The sequence below is a fragment of the Anoplophora glabripennis genome, unplaced genomic scaffold (genome assembly GCF_000390285.2).
Source record: "Anoplophora glabripennis isolate ALB-LARVAE unplaced genomic scaffold, Agla_2.0 scaffold81, whole genome shotgun sequence".
Taxonomy (NCBI): domain Eukaryota; kingdom Metazoa; phylum Arthropoda; class Insecta; order Coleoptera; family Cerambycidae; genus Anoplophora; species Anoplophora glabripennis.
Genome location: NW_019416522.1, coordinates 323,575 through 342,521, shown reverse-complemented (window position 1 = coordinate 342,521; position 18,947 = coordinate 323,575). Strand labels below are relative to the sequence as shown.

Genomic DNA, 18,947 nt, shown 5'->3' with positions numbered 1-18,947 from the left:
TTGTAAATATTTATGTACCACCCAGAAATTTTAGAGTTAATACATTATTTCAAGAGTCATTTTATCACACCAACTCTGGACAAAATTCGCCGTTGAACAGAATGTTCAGAACTTACAACAATTTATTTTCCAATGTAGATATATTTAGACTTTAGAGTATCACTAGTTAGCTTTAAGAGAGCACTAAAACAAACAACATTCTGTTAGTACAGATAGTTACATTATTGTTATTTATTGTATTTTATTAGTGTATTTATACTGTATCTATACTGTAATATATATGTGGGTGTATGCATATGTATGTGTGTATATATTTTTATTTTATTATTTTATTTTATTTTATTTTATTTTATTTTGAATACACCGTTCCACAGAAACAAAATTCGAGTTATGGAGTGGGAGTACAAAGAATAATTACAATATAAATACAGGAAAAAAAGAGATTAAACCTATATAATAAGTAAGTATAAAACAAACATGTGACAAATAACATGGAGAAGACAGAAAAATACGCAGTATAAGTAATATACAAACAACCTATTAATAACACATTTATACTCGGTTAATTTAGGTCATGCTCAAAATATGTATAGTGTTTTCTTTAATTTCATCTGTGGTACAATTAAAAACATCTACAAGGTGTGCAATTTTTGTATAGTGTGAACATGCCTGAAAGAGAAGCTGAGGAGATTTGTGCGAGGTATAGGCAAACAGAAGGTTGCAGGAGAACGCAAGTTAACCTAGGCACATTAAAGTTAAGTAAACTTAATATCTGAGGACAGTCAAAGATGTTTTGGATTATCTTATGCAAAAAAATGATCGAGTGCATTGATTTTCAAGACCGTAAAGAATTCACGCCAAAGTGATTTAACAGAAGGTTCCGAGCAAAATTAATGTTATTAATTTATTAATAATATTATAATTAATATATGTTTGATTTGGTTGTTAATCGATTATATTTAGTGAACATTGTTTTGGGCTCTTAGCCAGCCTGTTTATGTTCCGTTTTCCTAAATAAATAAATAAATAAATAAAACTTAATTGGGATTGAAAAAAAGTTTCCAAATGAATAACTCAATCTCAACCTTTTATAACTGCCAAAGTCGGAGTCGAGCAACTAAAGTTTATTACCGAATTAAAATCTCAAATATGAACTGCCAACGAAGATATTAACTAGAGTAAATGGCATTTTTTTCTTAAATGAAAGTTTTCTGGCTGAAATATTCAATTTCTCTTTGGCAACGTCTTATAATTATTTTTTATATTATCAAGTTTTTTCCTTAATTATGGCATGGCCTTGAAATTTTTTAAAGTACTTTTTTGTCGCCTTGTGTATCACTATTTTATTTACCTTAGGAAATGTTAGGTAGTGGCCTAATATTTTGGAAATATAGCTTTTTAATGTGAATGCATAAAAAATGCATTTCAAAAATACCGATAAACTGTCAGTAAGCTTGTCATGCAAGTCCTATTTATTATGTTGTGACACTCTACATGAATAAATAAAAAAATTGGAATGTCAGCATTTGAATAAAAATGTTAACATTTTACTCAAATAAACATTCACTGTATGTGTTAAATTGACAACAATAAACTGGCCACAGATTAGGTGCTTATTTTGAACTTCCACTAAAAATTTCACAGCCAGAAATTATGCGATATCCGTCGACTGCACGAAAAACAGTAAATACCTTAAAAACCAGAAGAGGAATAGGGAACCATTATATCGTTCGAAAGAGAACAAAATTGTTCATCAGGTTGCGTAAAAATATACAGGGTGTTCCATTTAAAAAAATAAGCTAAGATGGTTTAAGTTGAAAAAATTCGGCATTAAATTTCTACCACGCTGTATAAAATTAAGTCATTCCGAAATTATGATAGGAAAGCTTAGAGTGTTAGTTATGTCCGCTATAAATTTTATCGCTCTAACTTTATTATTGTAAAATACACATCTTTTTGAATTAGGCAGTCCTTTTTTATTTATTTTTTTTTTAAATCAAAAACGATTAACTTTAAGAAGTTATGAAAGTTCACCTAAAATTGACTTAGAATCCAAAATTGCAATAATATACACGGTGTTCCATTTAAATAACGAAGATGACGTCAACCGAAATCGTGAGGTGGACGCCATTATTTTAGTGAGACGGGCATACCCGAAAACACTATTGCCTAAACTTTCAAAATTAAAATCGAAGTTGTCACTGAAATATGTCTAATGTCTCGTCACCGTGGGACACTGTATATCCAAAATGTTCCCCGTTAAATTATAATTTTTTGACTTATAAAATCCACCGCATAGTGTAATAATGCTTTTTTGTTATAACGAGCGTTCAAATAAAAACGTGGTCGAAGTTGGCTCTGACACATTGGACGTAGAGAGTAGCTTATAGCGACCAACTTAACCTCATTTCTCAACGAGCTGTATAGCAGCTGTCAGTTTCAATAACGTTAATGACTATATAACTTTATTTTAAAGAATAATCGTGATAACAATAACAAACAATTAAAGGAGCTGCGGAAAGTGTCCTCCTCCTTGTTATAACAATAAATTAAAGCAGCTGCTGAAAGTGTCCCCCTCCTTGTTCCAAGCACTTTTCACACCTGTTCCTCAAAGAATTAAAGACATTTTCTAAGATGCTCGGGGTATTGTTAATTTCACGAATCTTGTCTATAAGTCGAGCCTGCATATGGTTTAATCAGGAATAGGCAGTTCAAAAATAGTGTTTTTAAGGTAAGGCCACAAAGAAATCACACGGCGTAATATCACATGACCTCGGTGGAAATTCATGTTCAGCATTGAGACTTATTAGTCGATTTTGGAAAACTTCCCTCAACATATTCATCGTCTCACCTGCCGTATGTGCCCTTGCGCCATCTTGTTGAAAGTAAAAGTTTGTAATTTCGTTTTCTTCCAGCTGGTTAACAAAAGGAGCGATAATTTATTCTCTATACCTTTGCGCAGTAAGAGTACCATTAAAAAAAATAGGTCCATAAATCCTCCTTCGATTGAGAGCACACCAAACTCCAATTTTTTGAGCGTGTAGAGGGCCCTCGATAAAAAAGTTATCTGGTTTTTCAGAAGACCACATTCTCATATTCTGTGAGTTTACGTAACCACTTAAATGAAACCAGGCTTCATCAGAAAAAAAAGTGATATTATGAAGTTCACCGTAGTCGTTTAAAAACCATTCACAAAATACAGCCCGTCGCGGAAAATCAACTTGAACATGAAGTTCTTGCTGACAAGTTAAACGATAGGAGAACAAACGCAAATCTTTTTTTAACACTGTGTGGCAGGTACCGACTGATACTCCCCCCATTTGTGATAAAACACGTACAGAAGTTCTTGGCGCATTTTCCATTATTTGTTGGACATTTTCTTTTAATTCTTCAGTCCGCTTTTTAGGTCGGCCGCTTCCTTCTTTTCTTGTTACACTGCCCGTTTCACGAAAAACATTAACACAACGCTGAACTGCACTTTAAAAAATTTTGTACTCAACAACGCCGGGAAATCGATTTTGAAATTCTATGAAACATACCTCAATAGAATGAATACTTCCATATTCCATCAATCTTGCGTCCATTTCTAAAGTAGGACTCTATGATAAACACTTTTTGTTCTTGAGAAAACACCATTTTAAACGCTTTTTAAAACGAAAATATTCAAATTGATAGCGGCGATATAGCGCTTTGACAGATGAGGTTTAAGTTCATTTGCTATACGCTACGCCCTACGTCCAAATTTTCAGAACCAACTTGACCACGTTTTTATTTGAACGCTCGTTACTTTCTGACCTAATTCAAAATAAAAAAGCGAAAAAAGTAACAACCGTATTTCATCAACTAAATATTAAAAAAACATGTTCTTGTTTTGTTTAATTATTGGTAAAACACGAAGCTTCACTTTTTGTTCGACTCTTTTTCCCACATTCGATGTAAAAATTTTAAGGCTAATACTATTACTGTTTTTTAAACATAAAACATACAAAAAGCTAACCAAATTTTAAATAAACTGGTCTGTGCAATGGTTTAATCGTTTAAATTTTAATCTGAAATTTTAAAACTAATGCAGCACTTGTATATCTGTACGTTTCACTAGGTTGTTCAGGACCGTAACATACAATAAGAAACTTATGCGCAAAATTCTTATATAATTGCAAAGTGTGTTTGTTGTGGTAATTTCTTTAATGATACCATTTAATTATGAATGTACAAAATTGGGTAAAAATTTAAATTTTGTCAAGTGATCAAAAACACGTTGTGACGTCATTTAGTGCGAATGAGAACACAACCTGCTTTTCGGGCACCTCTCGTCTAGGTCTATAATTCCCAAGCCAATCAGACCGAACATAATCTAAAAAACGCGCACGTGGTGAATCTGGAAGTAAAGTGATTTTGGTTGTCTTTAGACTCTTGTTAGGTATGCTATGCACGTATTGTCGTTGTCATTTATCTTCTCGATTTTCAATCGCACTAAATGACGTCACGAATCAACAAGACGGCAAACATTCCTTTAATACTTCTAAAATATTTCAAAGACATTTAAAAAATATATGTAAGTTGCCTATACTGGAAAAGACGAATGATTTAAAAATTCCATATTGTGAACTTTTTGGAATCAGGAACATATTCCATAACAAGTACGTTTATTTAAAATAAGTTATTCTTCTTCGTTACCAGTTTTTGTGAAAATATTACAAGGTCCGTGCGGAACAGAACCATAACAGGCAATATAACTTCCATGCATATCCGGTATTATTGCATTCTTAGCATAGTTCGCGAATATACGGAGCAATATTCACAACCGCTCCAATAATGCAAACTTTATGGCTAAGTGGCTTGCATGCAACTGCAACTCTGTGAGGTTTCCCTTTAGATATATGGAATGCCGACGGTAGACATAATATCGATCTGTCTGTTGGGAGTGTATCACACTGAAACGTGAAGTTTATCTTCACATAAATAGGTAGGAACAGTGTAGGTTTAGTTTACGGTTCAGTGGTGTTTCGAGTTGTCTATCGAATATCCTTTGTACAAAACGGATAGTCGGCTTTGCTAGAACTTTAAGTTGTTTTGGCTAGAAAAACAGTACTCTGAAAGAGTTGGTCCGTCGAATCCAGGACCTTTTTGTAAACAAAGCAGACACGAATGCTCATCTAACAAGTTTATTTTGTTAAATTTTCAAATACACATTGAAATTTGTTTTGTGAAGGTAAATATTCGCAGGGAAATTAAACTTATTTGAATAATAAATTATGAGATAAAACAACTTGCTATTTTTTCAGGTGGTTTGTTTGTAAATCATAGATAGGTATTATTAATTAACTCGAAAATAGTTACTATTTGGAAACATTTTGTGGTGCTGGTTCTAGAATACGTTTTTACACTTTTAACGATTGACGTATTTGAATATACTACAATGTCATTAGCAGTATCAGAAAAGGCATCATTTTATGACTTTTATATTGGCTGGATTGTGAAAACACTCAAAATATTTCTCTTATCAATAAATGGGATACTCTTTTAATTTGCTTGCAATTACGTTATCTAAATTTCACATATCGAGACTTGTATTCAAATTAGTTGATAAAAACAAAATATAACAAAATTTGTGACAAAAGTTGAATTTGGTTGATTTGAAGTAAAAGATGATTTTTTAACATAAAATTCTAGCCGCCGCGCCCTATGTTTTCCAAAAAGTATGTAGGTACTTTATTGAAATTTGGTACTAGTATGATCTGAAATCACTGAAAATGCACATTTTTTTGAGGTTCTATTCGTTAATGTACAGGATGACGATAATTCAGCGACAGTATGTCTGAATGAAATATGAAAATAAGCCGATATTCAATTTACTTCTACCATGGTAACTCTATCTAAATCAGCCTATTTTCATCTAAAGAAACTACCTTTGAAGTATTGCCCATTTTTTTGCTGACACTTTATATAATATACCATAATCTGGTTGGCTTTGGTACAATTAACTGAGTGTACCATGAAAAACATAACCCCAAAAATGTTATACCTTATCTGAAAGAGATAGTAGATAAAGTCATTTTGCAGATGGTCAAAAACTAACAGCACTGATGTATTTCGTACTTTGAAAATCAAATTGCAATGCGATACATTGTTTATTTTTTTGGAAAAAATGGTTAAAATTGGATTTTGTAAAATCTTCTTCGACACCCTGTATCTTAGAAACAAAAGAGGGTATGGTCCTCAGGAAAAATTTTTCTTATTATATAACGTTCCATCACCTTCTAATTATTCAATCATTTTCTCAACGTAAAAAAATGTACAAGATATGTTGCTACTAACAATAACGAAGTTGCTAAAATACATTTTTTTTTTGTTAATGACCTTTTGCGGGTATTCAAAGATCCAAGGAAAAACAACGTATCACTTTTACATTTAACGCAGGGATATTTTAAGAAAAACAACTGGTATAATTAACCTAGAAATAAAAATATAAATTTCTTAAAATCATGCATTAAGATATTGCAAAAGCGAAGTTCTAAGAAAATCATGTTTTACTGCTACTTGGCAGATACTCCTGTTATAAGCCATCCATTTTAGATAATGGCTTATCTAAGACGGGCTTCTAGGAAAAAGCTTTTAAAATAATTGTCAAATATTAATACCACAATTTTGCGTTGCAAATTTATATCCTATAAACTCCTATAGATTTGAAACACAGTTTTAAAATTACGGCATTCATAAGTATTATATAAAAAATGTATCCATATTATTTTCTGTAAAATATATTTAGTTCAACCCTGTTCCATGTGTAGGAAAAAAAACTGGTCTATGCCATATATTATGAGAGTCACCCTTTACAGCAAGTATTATTTGATCTACAATGTATACGCTTTCACCTAAATATCTTTGACTTATACACAACACTTTGCAAATTGTAAATTTTGTTTCACATTAACTGAATATTTACGCTGCATCTAAATAATGGCGTATATTAACTCTGTGAATCTCTCCCAGTTCCATTCCCATTGTTGATTAAACGTTAAGCCTAGTTCTTGTAACCGACAACAATACAAATATTTAATAACTAAAAGCAAAGCATAACCAAGTGATATTAAGTACATAACTTACCTAGAATTGCTAGAAGCGACCGAATTATTCGACCTGGACCTTCTACTTTTCAGACTGTCCCCTCTGTTCACTACGCCCTTTCCGGTGATAGAAAAATGTCTGAGACGATAGTACTCTTCTTCTACTCCAGTGTTGGGCATGGAAGCTACTCGCGACCTTTGTTGTGGAAGACACAGGTAGTTTGGCCTCCCGGAAGATCTGCCCGGAGTTTTGACTGACTGAGATCTGTTGTGGTGTGGACTCCCGTATCTGCAATAAAATGAATAAAATTGTCATAGAAAAGTCAATTATACCTATATACTTTACATATATACATTACAGTTATATTAGAATATTATGAGAATTTTCAGAAGGTAGGTGAAAATATGTTGAATATGTCTACGTTAAGTATAATTTTTTGTCGTCATTTTAGACAGCATAAGAAGATAATAATTATGTGTTTTTGAAGTTCATCAACTTTTTGGAATATAACCCTGTATCTAAAAAAAATATATTCACCAACAAAATGATGTATATCTCACCTGTTCCGGAGTGTAATAGAAATTTACCCTCGCGCTTTGAATATGAAATTTTACTGCTATGAACCACCGCACTGATGCGGAGTGAATCTTTTATGTGCAATATTCTTCTACCGATCTCGCAGGATTTTTATTTTTCCTCGGCTTATTGTCAGGAACAATTATGTTCGATTCAATATGTAACAGTGTTACTGACACCGCTTTCAGCTGGGACCCCTTGGAAGATGTTTTCGATGTCGTCGATATACTTATTTCACAAAGATTGACGTAAATGCGCGGCTATGTTTTTATTACGTTGGCGGGGCTGTATTTTATATACGTGATCTTAGGAACATGTTAATTGAATTGAAAATAATTGAAACAGTCAATACAGGGCGGTTTTGAAATTGGGGTTTTAATTTTGACAACTGTCATAACGAAATAGCTTACGCAATATATGGATTATATGAATATGAATATGAAAATTATAATAATCTGTATATAATGTGCAGAAAATTTCTATTATATGTTCATTAGGCCAACAATATTTTTTAATTGTTTATGTCCTCAAATAATTTTATTATATTGATGGTAAATTTCGTTTTGTCCCGTTTTAAAAGGTCTCCAAAATGTCATGATGTAATAATATGCACTGCACTGCTAGGCAATTTGTCAACCACTTGTCAACAACTGAAATTTATTGGCCAGTCGCCCAGTGCGGCTGTGTTATACGCCGTTTGTCCGCATTCTTTAAATGGGCGTATACATTTCTAGTACTTCCATGTTTAGTTCTACTAGACCCATGGCTAAATAAATATGGGAACAAGTTTTTCAAATATTTCAATGCGTCAGCGACCGAACCTGGTATATACTGTCGCCCTGTTGGTTCTTCAATTGAGATCGTAAAGACCATACAAGATGGTAATGTTCCCTGTTAGCGATTGTCATGTGAATTCAATTCGTTTCAACCCTCTGAATTTCTGTTATGTGTATGCCAAATATTTTACCGATAGGGTGAACCTTAAAATAGGTCCATTGCATCCGATCCAGTAATATTTCATTGAAAAAGCTATGCGAACACTACATAATCTCTCGAATATTAAGTGGTACACTGTAATAGTTGTGTCCTTAATCGTAATAGTTTTTTTAGCTTTACAATTTAGGAAAATTAACAAAAATGTTTTTTTCGTAAAATTTGTCGGCGTTTTGACTATATCTATGTATATTTAGTATTTCTCCAGGATAAAACAAAATACAAAGAGAATTTAATGCTTCTTTTACGACAATTTGTTAATAAATACAAAATAATTTAATATAATAACAGTTTAAGAACAAATTTAATCAATTTTCTTTTACAACATGTAGCATATAAACAAAAAATTTTAAAATATTAAAAATTTAAATATTGATCCCACCTATTTCACTATAAAGACAATATTGTGTTAGTAACGATAAAATAAAAAGTTTCCACCACATAATCACATTATCTACAGCCCGTATGATATTTGTTGAGATATAATTCTAAGAAGACCCCTGCGTCACTTTATTGGAATTAACCGTATTCGACACCCGAGATAGAGCCCTTGCCGCGGTAAATTGTTACAGTATTCCAATAACAGAACTTCATTGGCTTATTCTTTTCTTGGAATCTTATCTCAAGAAGTATCGTACGGATTGTAACTTAGGTCTCTTAGAGAAAAATTTCACTGCAACAATTTGAAATCAGCTAATTCCGAATATTTAGATTTTTTTAAAATTTCGTTATTAGTAATAATTCTACATGAATAAATAACTTTTTTAATTCACCTACTCCTTCTGTATATGTACAGTATGAAATAAAAATCCTCTTTCTTGAAAATGGATGCTCCTTGTGATGTCAACTAAGAATCATAGACAAGTATGAAGAACCAATATTTAATATCACAAATCGCTTAAGATGAGGTCCAAAAAAAAAGTTGAGACATTTTACATGAGCACCGCATCTCCTGTAGACCGAATTTAATTCGGTAAAACATCTATTGTGTCAAAAAATATTGAAGAAAAACGATTTCTTCGATACAGAACATCCTGTGTATTGATTTGTATATGCTTCAATAAGTGATTATTCAAACCATGTATGTTACCTCGGGTATTTCCTGTTTTGTTCGAATAATAAATATCACTTCTTTGTAAATTTCATTTTGAAAAGAATTTGTTTATATAGAAACATGATGTTTTCAACTTTTATTGAAATAATGTTGGGCTTATGCTATTTTGTCTGTTTGACTTCGGTTTATTATTTCACTGCAGTCATAGTTATGTTGATATATTCTATGTTTCAAATACTGTTTAATATTACCCACGTAACATTATTCACAGCCCGAAAAAGGTATTTTCTAAACCAGATTGGAACAATACTGTTTTGATGTTACGGTACGGTATATGTTACGGTTTTTCGGTATTCTTTATCGCGAACGATATAAACAATTCTTCGCGATCTGGAATGTATCCTATTAGAATAGCGCTATGTTTAAAGCCGAAAGGCTCGTACATAATCTTAAGAACCTTAGTTATGATTTTTTTAAACGCACTATTTTAGCGTCAACCCCATAAAATAAGAACTACGCTTTGAAAAACGTCCTATACATCCTTATCAACCTAAATTTGTTAAAGGTAAACAAACATTATTATTTTTGTAGCAGTTATTTAGAAAACCCATTCTTTAGAAGAATCCGCAGATATCTCTTTTGAGTTCAATTCCAAATTGTTCATATTGTGGCGCAAAAAAAATGTATTTTTTCAACCGTGATGAAATAAGCAATATTCCGTGACTGAATAAAATTTCACAAATACAAATGAAACCTTTAAGAGCAGCTCTTTTCAATATATTGCGTTTTGCATTTTCTTCATAACACACTCAGTTAAAGGATCGCTGAACTCATCAATGGCACGTGAAGCGAAACGCAGAATTTCAATGGGAATTCCATATTCCCAGCAAATGCTGGAAATGAACGTTCCAACGACCAAAAAGCAGCCGTTTATGTCGGTTTGTATACATCCAGTTGGGTACATGAAGCAACTGGAAATATTCGCAACATTTATGTCACAAGGTAACTTGATGTTAAGATGTCATCGACAGCATTGGTTTATTTATTGCTACAAAGCTTAAGTATTAAAACATGATTTAATAATAATCCACATCCGTTTTTCAATATATTTGTTTTAATACATTTTTCTAATAATTATTACACTTATACGCATGAAGTGAACTAGCAACGTTGCGACAAACTTTCACAGTTCACTTCTCTCGTCAAAACAAAAAAAAAAGTACCGATTTTTCCTAAAGCAAATCTCTAAACATTTTTCAAAGGTTGGGACGGAAATTACAGTTTTTGGTTAAAGTAAGATATACACATAGTTATATAGGATAGATTTAGGACCGTCATAGTTAAAATCTGTGATAAGGACCAATTTCATGATTAAATTGAAACCTGCTTCAAAATTCAATTAATTTAATCTTGCAAACAACCATGAGCATGATATTTTTATTAGATATGAATTGTTGCGATACATAAAACATATATTTTTGTTATTATGCATAGTTAGGACTTTTCTATTTTTGTTATTATGAGTGTTTTTACAGAACATAAAAAGACGAATAGTTTGGTAAAAGGAGGCAGTTTTAATAAATGCATGGAAAGTACTTTCAGTCCCAACGCACCAACATACATTTGTCTTGAGTTTTAAAAGTCGCAAATTTATCTTTCTATTAGGAAAACTCGTGTAGAGAAGTAACGGATTTGGACTCAAGAGTATCACACCCGCAGATTTTTCTCTAGGTTCACATTAGTAAACTCTTTGTACGTGCTTTGATAATTACTCAAGAACTATTAGAAGCACGACTTAAAATTTGGAACTTGGCAGTTTCCTAATATAGTACATAATCAAAAACTAACAATGTCGGAATTAGAAAACATCTGAGAGGTTGTAACAGAAAAAAACAATGTTATTTAACGTTGCAGATAATCTTCTTTTACAGATTTGGACAGACTTTTCAAATAAATATTTTGTGGCTCTTGAACTTTTTCGTGGAATACATTTTGCGTTGTTAAAAGTTCAAAAATCATGACGATGTTTCGCATAAATTCGTATTTATTTAAATAAATAGTTTCCATCATTCCATAATTATGTATTTTTAAACATTGCTGAGAAATTATAGAATTAGGTACATAATTGCGCTGATGAGCACCTAGCATTGTCGTACTTTTTAGGATTTTACCTACTCATAAGAGGTAGCTTTTACGAAATAAAAAGTAAACTGTCCCAAATCTGTAAGAGACATTTTTTTAAAGATATTAAGTTAAATTCGAATAAATTCAAATTTAAACAAGATCCTATGAAGTCGAAGTTCGATTGCAAAAATCTATAGGTACAAGGTGTTTTTTAAGTTTAGGTCAAAAATCCAGGGGCATATTCTGTGGCCAAAAATAAGGCTTTTTTGTTATATAAAAATGGGGTCTTAGGACAGCCATTGTCCAGCTACAGCGTGTCAAAAATTTAAAAAAATCAGTTTTTAATTTTTAATTTCTAAACCGCTTTAGATAATTTAACCAAATTCGGTGTGCATATATATTTAGTATGGTAATAGGTATGAAACAAAACATTACCAGCTTTAGAAATTTAAAAGTGGTGGAAGTGTGGATATCATCTATCATTATTTGCCAAAAAAATATATCACCCTGTATATTACAAATATAATAAAATATGCGCCTTGTATTATCTTCACTTTTTGTTTCTTTACACTTTTTTGTTTTCCAAACCGATTAACAACAAAATTGATTTATTTTTATGCAGCACAGGACCCATTAAGTTCCTCCTAATTCCGGCGCCACTGATTAGTTTTTGTTCAAATCTGCATGTCGAAGGCTACTACAAGACACCAAATTTGAAGCCTGTACCTTCCCGGGTTCTTAAGTAATTCAAAAAAGCTGTTTCTCTTCCAATCCTTGAATATATCATAGCCCTGAGTACACCAGGAAAATTAGCGAAAATAAAAGAGAAAATCGAAAAAAGTCCTATCCGCTAGATTATTGTAAAATTGTCTAAAGGAACATAATACAAGACATCTGTCGTCTCGTGAGTCAAAAACTTTTATTAACTAACTTTTCTATTTAAACAAATAAGTGAGGAAAACAGTTTTTTCACTTTGCAGGGAAAACCATCATTTTAGCCGAAAGTGACTCTCAGACAGCTTATAGGGAGTAAAATTATCTACAAACTGGGACTTGTTAAATTAAAATCGGTTAATAAACAAAAAAGTTATTGCAAAAAAACAAGAAAAGTGCCCATTTTTAATTTGTTTGTAACTATCGTATTTATTGTTCAAATTGGGCGCGGTTCAAAGTGGGCGCTGTAGGTGTAATAGTTTTCGCACAATTATATTTGTTTATAGCGGAGGCTCTAAAAGTTATGAACTTTAAGCCTCTGTACAGGCGTTAATTTTCAATCAAACATGATTCTGAAAGCGTCATTGTAATCTTAAAGATGCAATTAAGCGGCCTATTAAAAATATCAGCGTTTTTTTGACATTAATATTCTCAAATTGTGCATTAAAAAACCGTGCGTTTTTCGCTTATAAACAATTTGAATAACGTTGTTGCTATTTATGCTATCTCACCGAAAATAGGTGCAATGGATAGCTGGAAAAAAATACAGTTTTAAAATAAAAAAAGTACCCTTTACGACCAACAGGAGCCAAGATAAGAATTTTTTTTAAATCGGAGCGCAATGTTTATAAATATTAAGACTTGAATTTTTCGCTAAAATTAATGGTTTTCCCTGCAAAGTGAAAAAATTGTTTTTCTCACTTATTTGTTTAAATAGAAAAGTTAGCTAATAAAAGTTTTTGACTCACGAGACGAGAGATGTCTTATATTATGTTCCTTTAAACAATTTTACAATAATCTAGCGGATAGGACTTTTTTCAAGTAAAAATTTAACTTGCTTGGTCCTAGAAGAATCACACGTTTTGATGAAAGAAATCACCCTTGAAACTTTGCCGCGACGTCACTTACACCACGTATATACATTTAGGAATACCAAGGAGCGCACAATTAGTTTCTTTAATAGTATATCGTTAAAGCAACAAGGGACTGACTATCTGGGGCTGAAATTTACGTCTGAAGTATTTCAATTTTGAAACGTAAAAGGTCGGACGATCCGTGTGCAGTCGTAAATTATCCAGACGACACAATTTAACAAAGAAAATCGAGTTGTTTGTAATTTACTTAATGTTAAGTGTGTGTACGTAGTATGGTGCAGCTGTCTTGAAATGTAATTCCTGTCTACGGTCCTTAAAGAAGGCAGGACATACATTAAAAATACACAAATACTCCGTTCCTACGTATTTTCTCAGAAACCTGCCTTGAGACATCATTCAAAGATGCACCGTATGACTCTTGCATTTGTTCTGCTCTTTTATTCTCATGTGTCGACAAAGAAGCAAAATTAGATATATCAATTGTTGTTATGGACTAGATCTATTTTTCACAAAAATTGTACAAAACTGCCTTAAAAGTATTCTCCCACTTATATCCCATTGACCAATTTCATTTTTTATTGTTTGTATTTTCTGTTGTTTTTGATAAAGGCTGCCAATATTTGGAAGCTATGCCTTTATTTTTGTTGTACAGATTTACTTACTTACAATTAGCTGAAATTAATATATCAGTGAATTAAAGACGTTTGAAGAAGTAAAGAATAAAGGCATCAGATTTAGAATGATTTTGACTATCATGGTAATCTGGTTGAAATTTAAAGAACAGATTAATTCTTTGTCGTTGTAGCTTGAATCGAGACAGGGTTTTCCAAAATAACATTTCTGCAATACCATTATTCTTGGTCAAAATTAACACAAGCAACAGTAACGAAGGTAAAGAAGCTTAAAGACTTCTTATTTCTTTAAATATTTTATTTTATTTATTTTAGCTGCAATGCCTGTTTGTTCATACATCATATTGTGGGTTTAACCGATAGGATGTTTGCGAACAATGCTTTCAAATTCAAAACTAGTTGAACTATTAGTATCTATAAAATTCTTGGTTACTGATGAGTCATACTCATACAGAGTAGTAAAAATATATGTTAACAACATCCAATTTTCTCTGACAATTAGGCACCTTAGCAAAATATTCTATTTTTTATTTTCAGAAAAATTTAAGTTGTTTTGACTATGCAGTGTGTAATAGCGATTACAATTAAAAACATTTTTTTCCTGTTTTCGAGTAAACCTAAAAAATGCATCATGTCACAGTCGATACAAGAAAAAACGTATTTACTTATCTACTTATTTTTCTCAACCAAAACTTTACTACCGCGTTATTGAGTCACTCTTATTTTTACGAATCCACAGCAGCCAAAAATACGTAACGTTTGTTTTACTATCCTCTAAAATTAGACGTCTGTTTACTATAAACTACAGTGACGTTTTTAAATGAACTTTATTGAACGACGCCAAACAACGTGTGCTTTACCACGTTGCTGTGTTCCTGAACTGTAAAAATAATCAATTGCACGAATAAATCAGTTTATTTTGTGGAATAAAACCAAGAAAATGGAGTTTCGATACGTATAAATATAAACCCAAGTCGATTTGTGCGGGAAAGAAGAAAAAAATAACTTTTAAATTACTCAAATTAAGTTCTAAGAAAGCAGCGTTCTGTAGATATCGAATAACAAATTGTCTTATAAAGATTGGTGCAGATATGTAAAATATTTATTTGAATGAAAAATATTTACCTAATGGCACCCGTAATTAAAAAGAATTTAAAGACTTTTTTTTATTGGCTACTACTGTGTGAAATTTTATTGACATTGTTCTTGTACAAATTATAGTAATATACAATTTAATTTTATGTATACCATACACAAAATATGTAACAGAACACATATTATTGTACAGTCTACAGTCTATTGTACAGTCTACAGTCTATGGTCTACAGTCTATGTTGTGCAGAGCACATATTATTATGTTACAGTCTTACAAGAAAACTACCACAGAAAGATTACCTCAAAGGCTCAGAATCTTATAGAAATAAAGAAAACATTAAACAATTTAATGAGACAATCAGCCCGACGCTGTAAGGACATTGACTTCATATCAACATTGGAATTATACGTATAAAGAAAAGACATTTGATAGACAGTACAATAAAATTATTTTTTCTACGTTCATGCAATAAACACAACTTTATTGAACTATATTTACTAGAAAAAGTGGATCTTTATTGCACTAGTGCAATAAATATTTATTGCACTCATATGTCATTATAGTACAGCGGTTTGTGATCAAGACAAACATAAATATTCAAATGAGCGAAATATTTTGTCCTTTTTCTGTGAGATTGTAATACGTTTCAAAGAATTGCGGATTTTATTTTATTATCAATCATATTTATTAGGTATGTACTGGATTACGAAATTACTAGAAAATGCATTTTTTTCTAAAATGCCATATGATTACAATTTATAAACACAAACGTAAATGCCTCAAACATACGCGATCACGACTACTATGATTTGGATAATGCAACTCTGCAGTTCTAGAAATGTCAGTCAAAAATTAATTTTGACATTTAAACAAAGTTTAAAAATGAGTGATATTATTGGAAAAATAGATGATAGTGATGAAGAAGAATTTGTTGGGACCCCACCAGAAGTTAATGAAATAGCAAATACAGCGTCATTAAACTTATTACCTAGCAAATCAAGAAAACTATATGAAAAAAGTTATAATCGTTTTAAAGAGTGGTGCTTTTTTATTTTTCTACACCTAAATAAAAATTTTTTTTTCATGAACGTAGAAAAACATTTTTTTTCATGAACGTAGAAAAAATATTGTATGCAACTCGTGCAAAAAGTGTTTATTGCACTCGACGTGTTGTCAAACTCGGCCTAACGGCCTCGTTGGACAAATTCACGTCGCGTGCAATAAACACTTATGTTTTGCACTTGTTGCATAAATAACTATACTAAGCTGGAAAAAGCAGACCGATTGAAATTTGTCATGAGTTTGAAATGGTGTCGAGTAACATTGAAAATTTTAAAAGTTGCAGATCAAGGTAGATAAATGTCAAGAATTGTAATGCAAATCGGAAGTTTTCCCGTTAGGAAACTTGAAACTAATTTGATAAGGAAACCTAGCCTAAAAATTTAAGATGTTTGTTAGCTTAATCAGTATCTATGTCTCATATAAATGGGATTACTTCAAGGGTAGCTTACTTGGATGAAAGTAATTTAGATCAAGTTACTTTTCCTTCGTTAAAAAAGTGTTTATTAAAAGTGTAATGGTTGATTGAACTATGACACTTTTGATGGGTTTCGAAGAAAAAAAGAATTTTTCATCCTTGACATTAATTTGAAAAGGTGCAAAAAGTTTTTTTTACGGTGTTTTAGAAAATCTACCCCAAACTTACAAACATTGATAGGGCCTTGTAGAGAATTTATGCCAGTTTTTAAACCGTTTTTGGATTATTGTGTAGTAATTTGTTGCTGAGATATGGGAGATTAAAACCAAAAGTGTGATATTTCATTCAACCATCAATATCTCGGTATAGGCCAACCAATAGAGACTTTTTGGCATACTTAAATATTACGGCAAATTTCATGTATTACCTTTTGAAAATACTTAGTAAATGAAAACCCAAGTGATTTCCCCCAGCAAAGTCGTGAACAATTTTTTTTAAACGATAAAAACGGCAAAAAAATTAAATTTTTTTGGTTTTTTTATAATATCTCGAAAAATAATGATGGAATCGTCTTACTCTCAATACGGCATTTGTAGAGAATAAAAAAACTATAAAATGTTTTTTTGTGCGACCCGACCGGTTCATTTTTAAAGAGAAAATCCGGAAAAACCTCTAAAATAGACATATTTTTCGAAAAATTCATAACTTAAATTTGAAGTTGGAAAAACAATTTTGCGGAAAATGACAGATAACAGTATGTAGTTTAATCGTGCGCAAGATAGTTTCTGTCCGATGCATAGTTTTTGTACAATTGCATTATAAACAAATTAGGGACTTTTTTGCATAGCATGTCGATTTATCAAAAATGGTCCAATTTAAATTCCGAAAACGATGAAAGTAGATGATAAAATCTCTAATTTGTACATCTCGGATTTTCACCTGAGTGATGGAAAATATGCTAAAAATGCCATTGAAAGTCGCCCGAAACAATCGAAAGTGTAAAAACTGCCTCTTTTTTCGCTTTATTGGTTGACCTAGTAACCAATAGTCTTACGGAGACTTTTCAAAAAGTAAATTGAAGCTGACTGACTGAACCTAACTGACCTCTATATTATTACTGATTGAGTTCGAAAAAATTTCCCCGAGTGCGTGGACAGTCCAAAAAAAATTAAAATGTTTTTCTCAAGGTATTTTTTTATACTTCGATAATTATAGCTTAAAAAAAATTTGGTCAAAAGATCTGGAAACTGTTATTTCATGCGCACTTAATTTTTCCTAAAAACAGCTGTAAGTTTAGCAAGTAGTGAGAAAAAACCGACACGATACCTAACCTTAATTTTATAAATAAACCTATTTATCCCATTTTAAAAATAGAATCCATAACACATTTTATGGCCTACCTGCTTATTATTCTTATTATAAATTACAAATCGTGTTTAAAAACGCGGTTTATTGCTGTTTTATGTTATTCCAGAAGCAATAAATTGCGCCAGATGTTCCTCCTCGCGACCTATCACAACAGCTAAATAATACTTTGGTTAATAAGCCATTGCAGCCTTGATTGCAATAATGGAGTGGCTACTTGTGTGAATTAATTCTTCTGATTTATTTGTTTTCTTTCTGTTAAGTGAGTTATTCCCTGCGTCTTCTGTATAAATAGAAGATGGCAGAGCATTGTACGATAGTATTTTTACGAACCAAGTATATAAATAGGTTCGGTTGTTATATATAATAAGAGTGGGTACAAGATACAGATACACGTGTGCAAGTAAATATACAGGGTAGCCCATCGAAAACGTACCGCAAGGCATTACAGGGTAGTAAAGAACTTTTCAGCAAAATCCAAAAACAGGTCAAATTTGTTTCTGAGAGGGACAACTTTTGGCTCAAAAAGCATACCAAAATCTTCAACCCCCCAATGATACAGGTTGTCTTCAACATTAATGATTCGTCCTCGCAGATCTTCCAAGGTATCAGGTGGAGTGCTGTAAACTTTGCTTTTAATGTGCCCCCAGAGAAAGAAATCTAAAGGACTTAAGTCGGGTGACCGAGGGGGCCACTCAATTGCACCTCTTCGTCCTATCCAGCGTCCTGGAAACGTCTCATTTAGGTAATTGCG

At 31.9% G+C, this 18,947-nt stretch overlaps 1 protein-coding gene across 1 annotated transcript in view; it reads right to left on the bottom strand.

Moving 5' to 3' along the window:
• LOC108908860 overlaps nt 1-18,947 on the bottom strand; it is a 129,742-nt gene that overhangs the window by 76,374 nt on the left and 34,421 nt on the right. Inside the window, exon 6 of the mRNA XM_023454832.1 lies at nt 7,108-7,356. Coding sequence (XP_023310600.1) covers nt 7,108-7,356 — 249 coding nt within the window. The remainder of the gene's footprint in view (nt 1-7,107; nt 7,357-18,947) is intronic.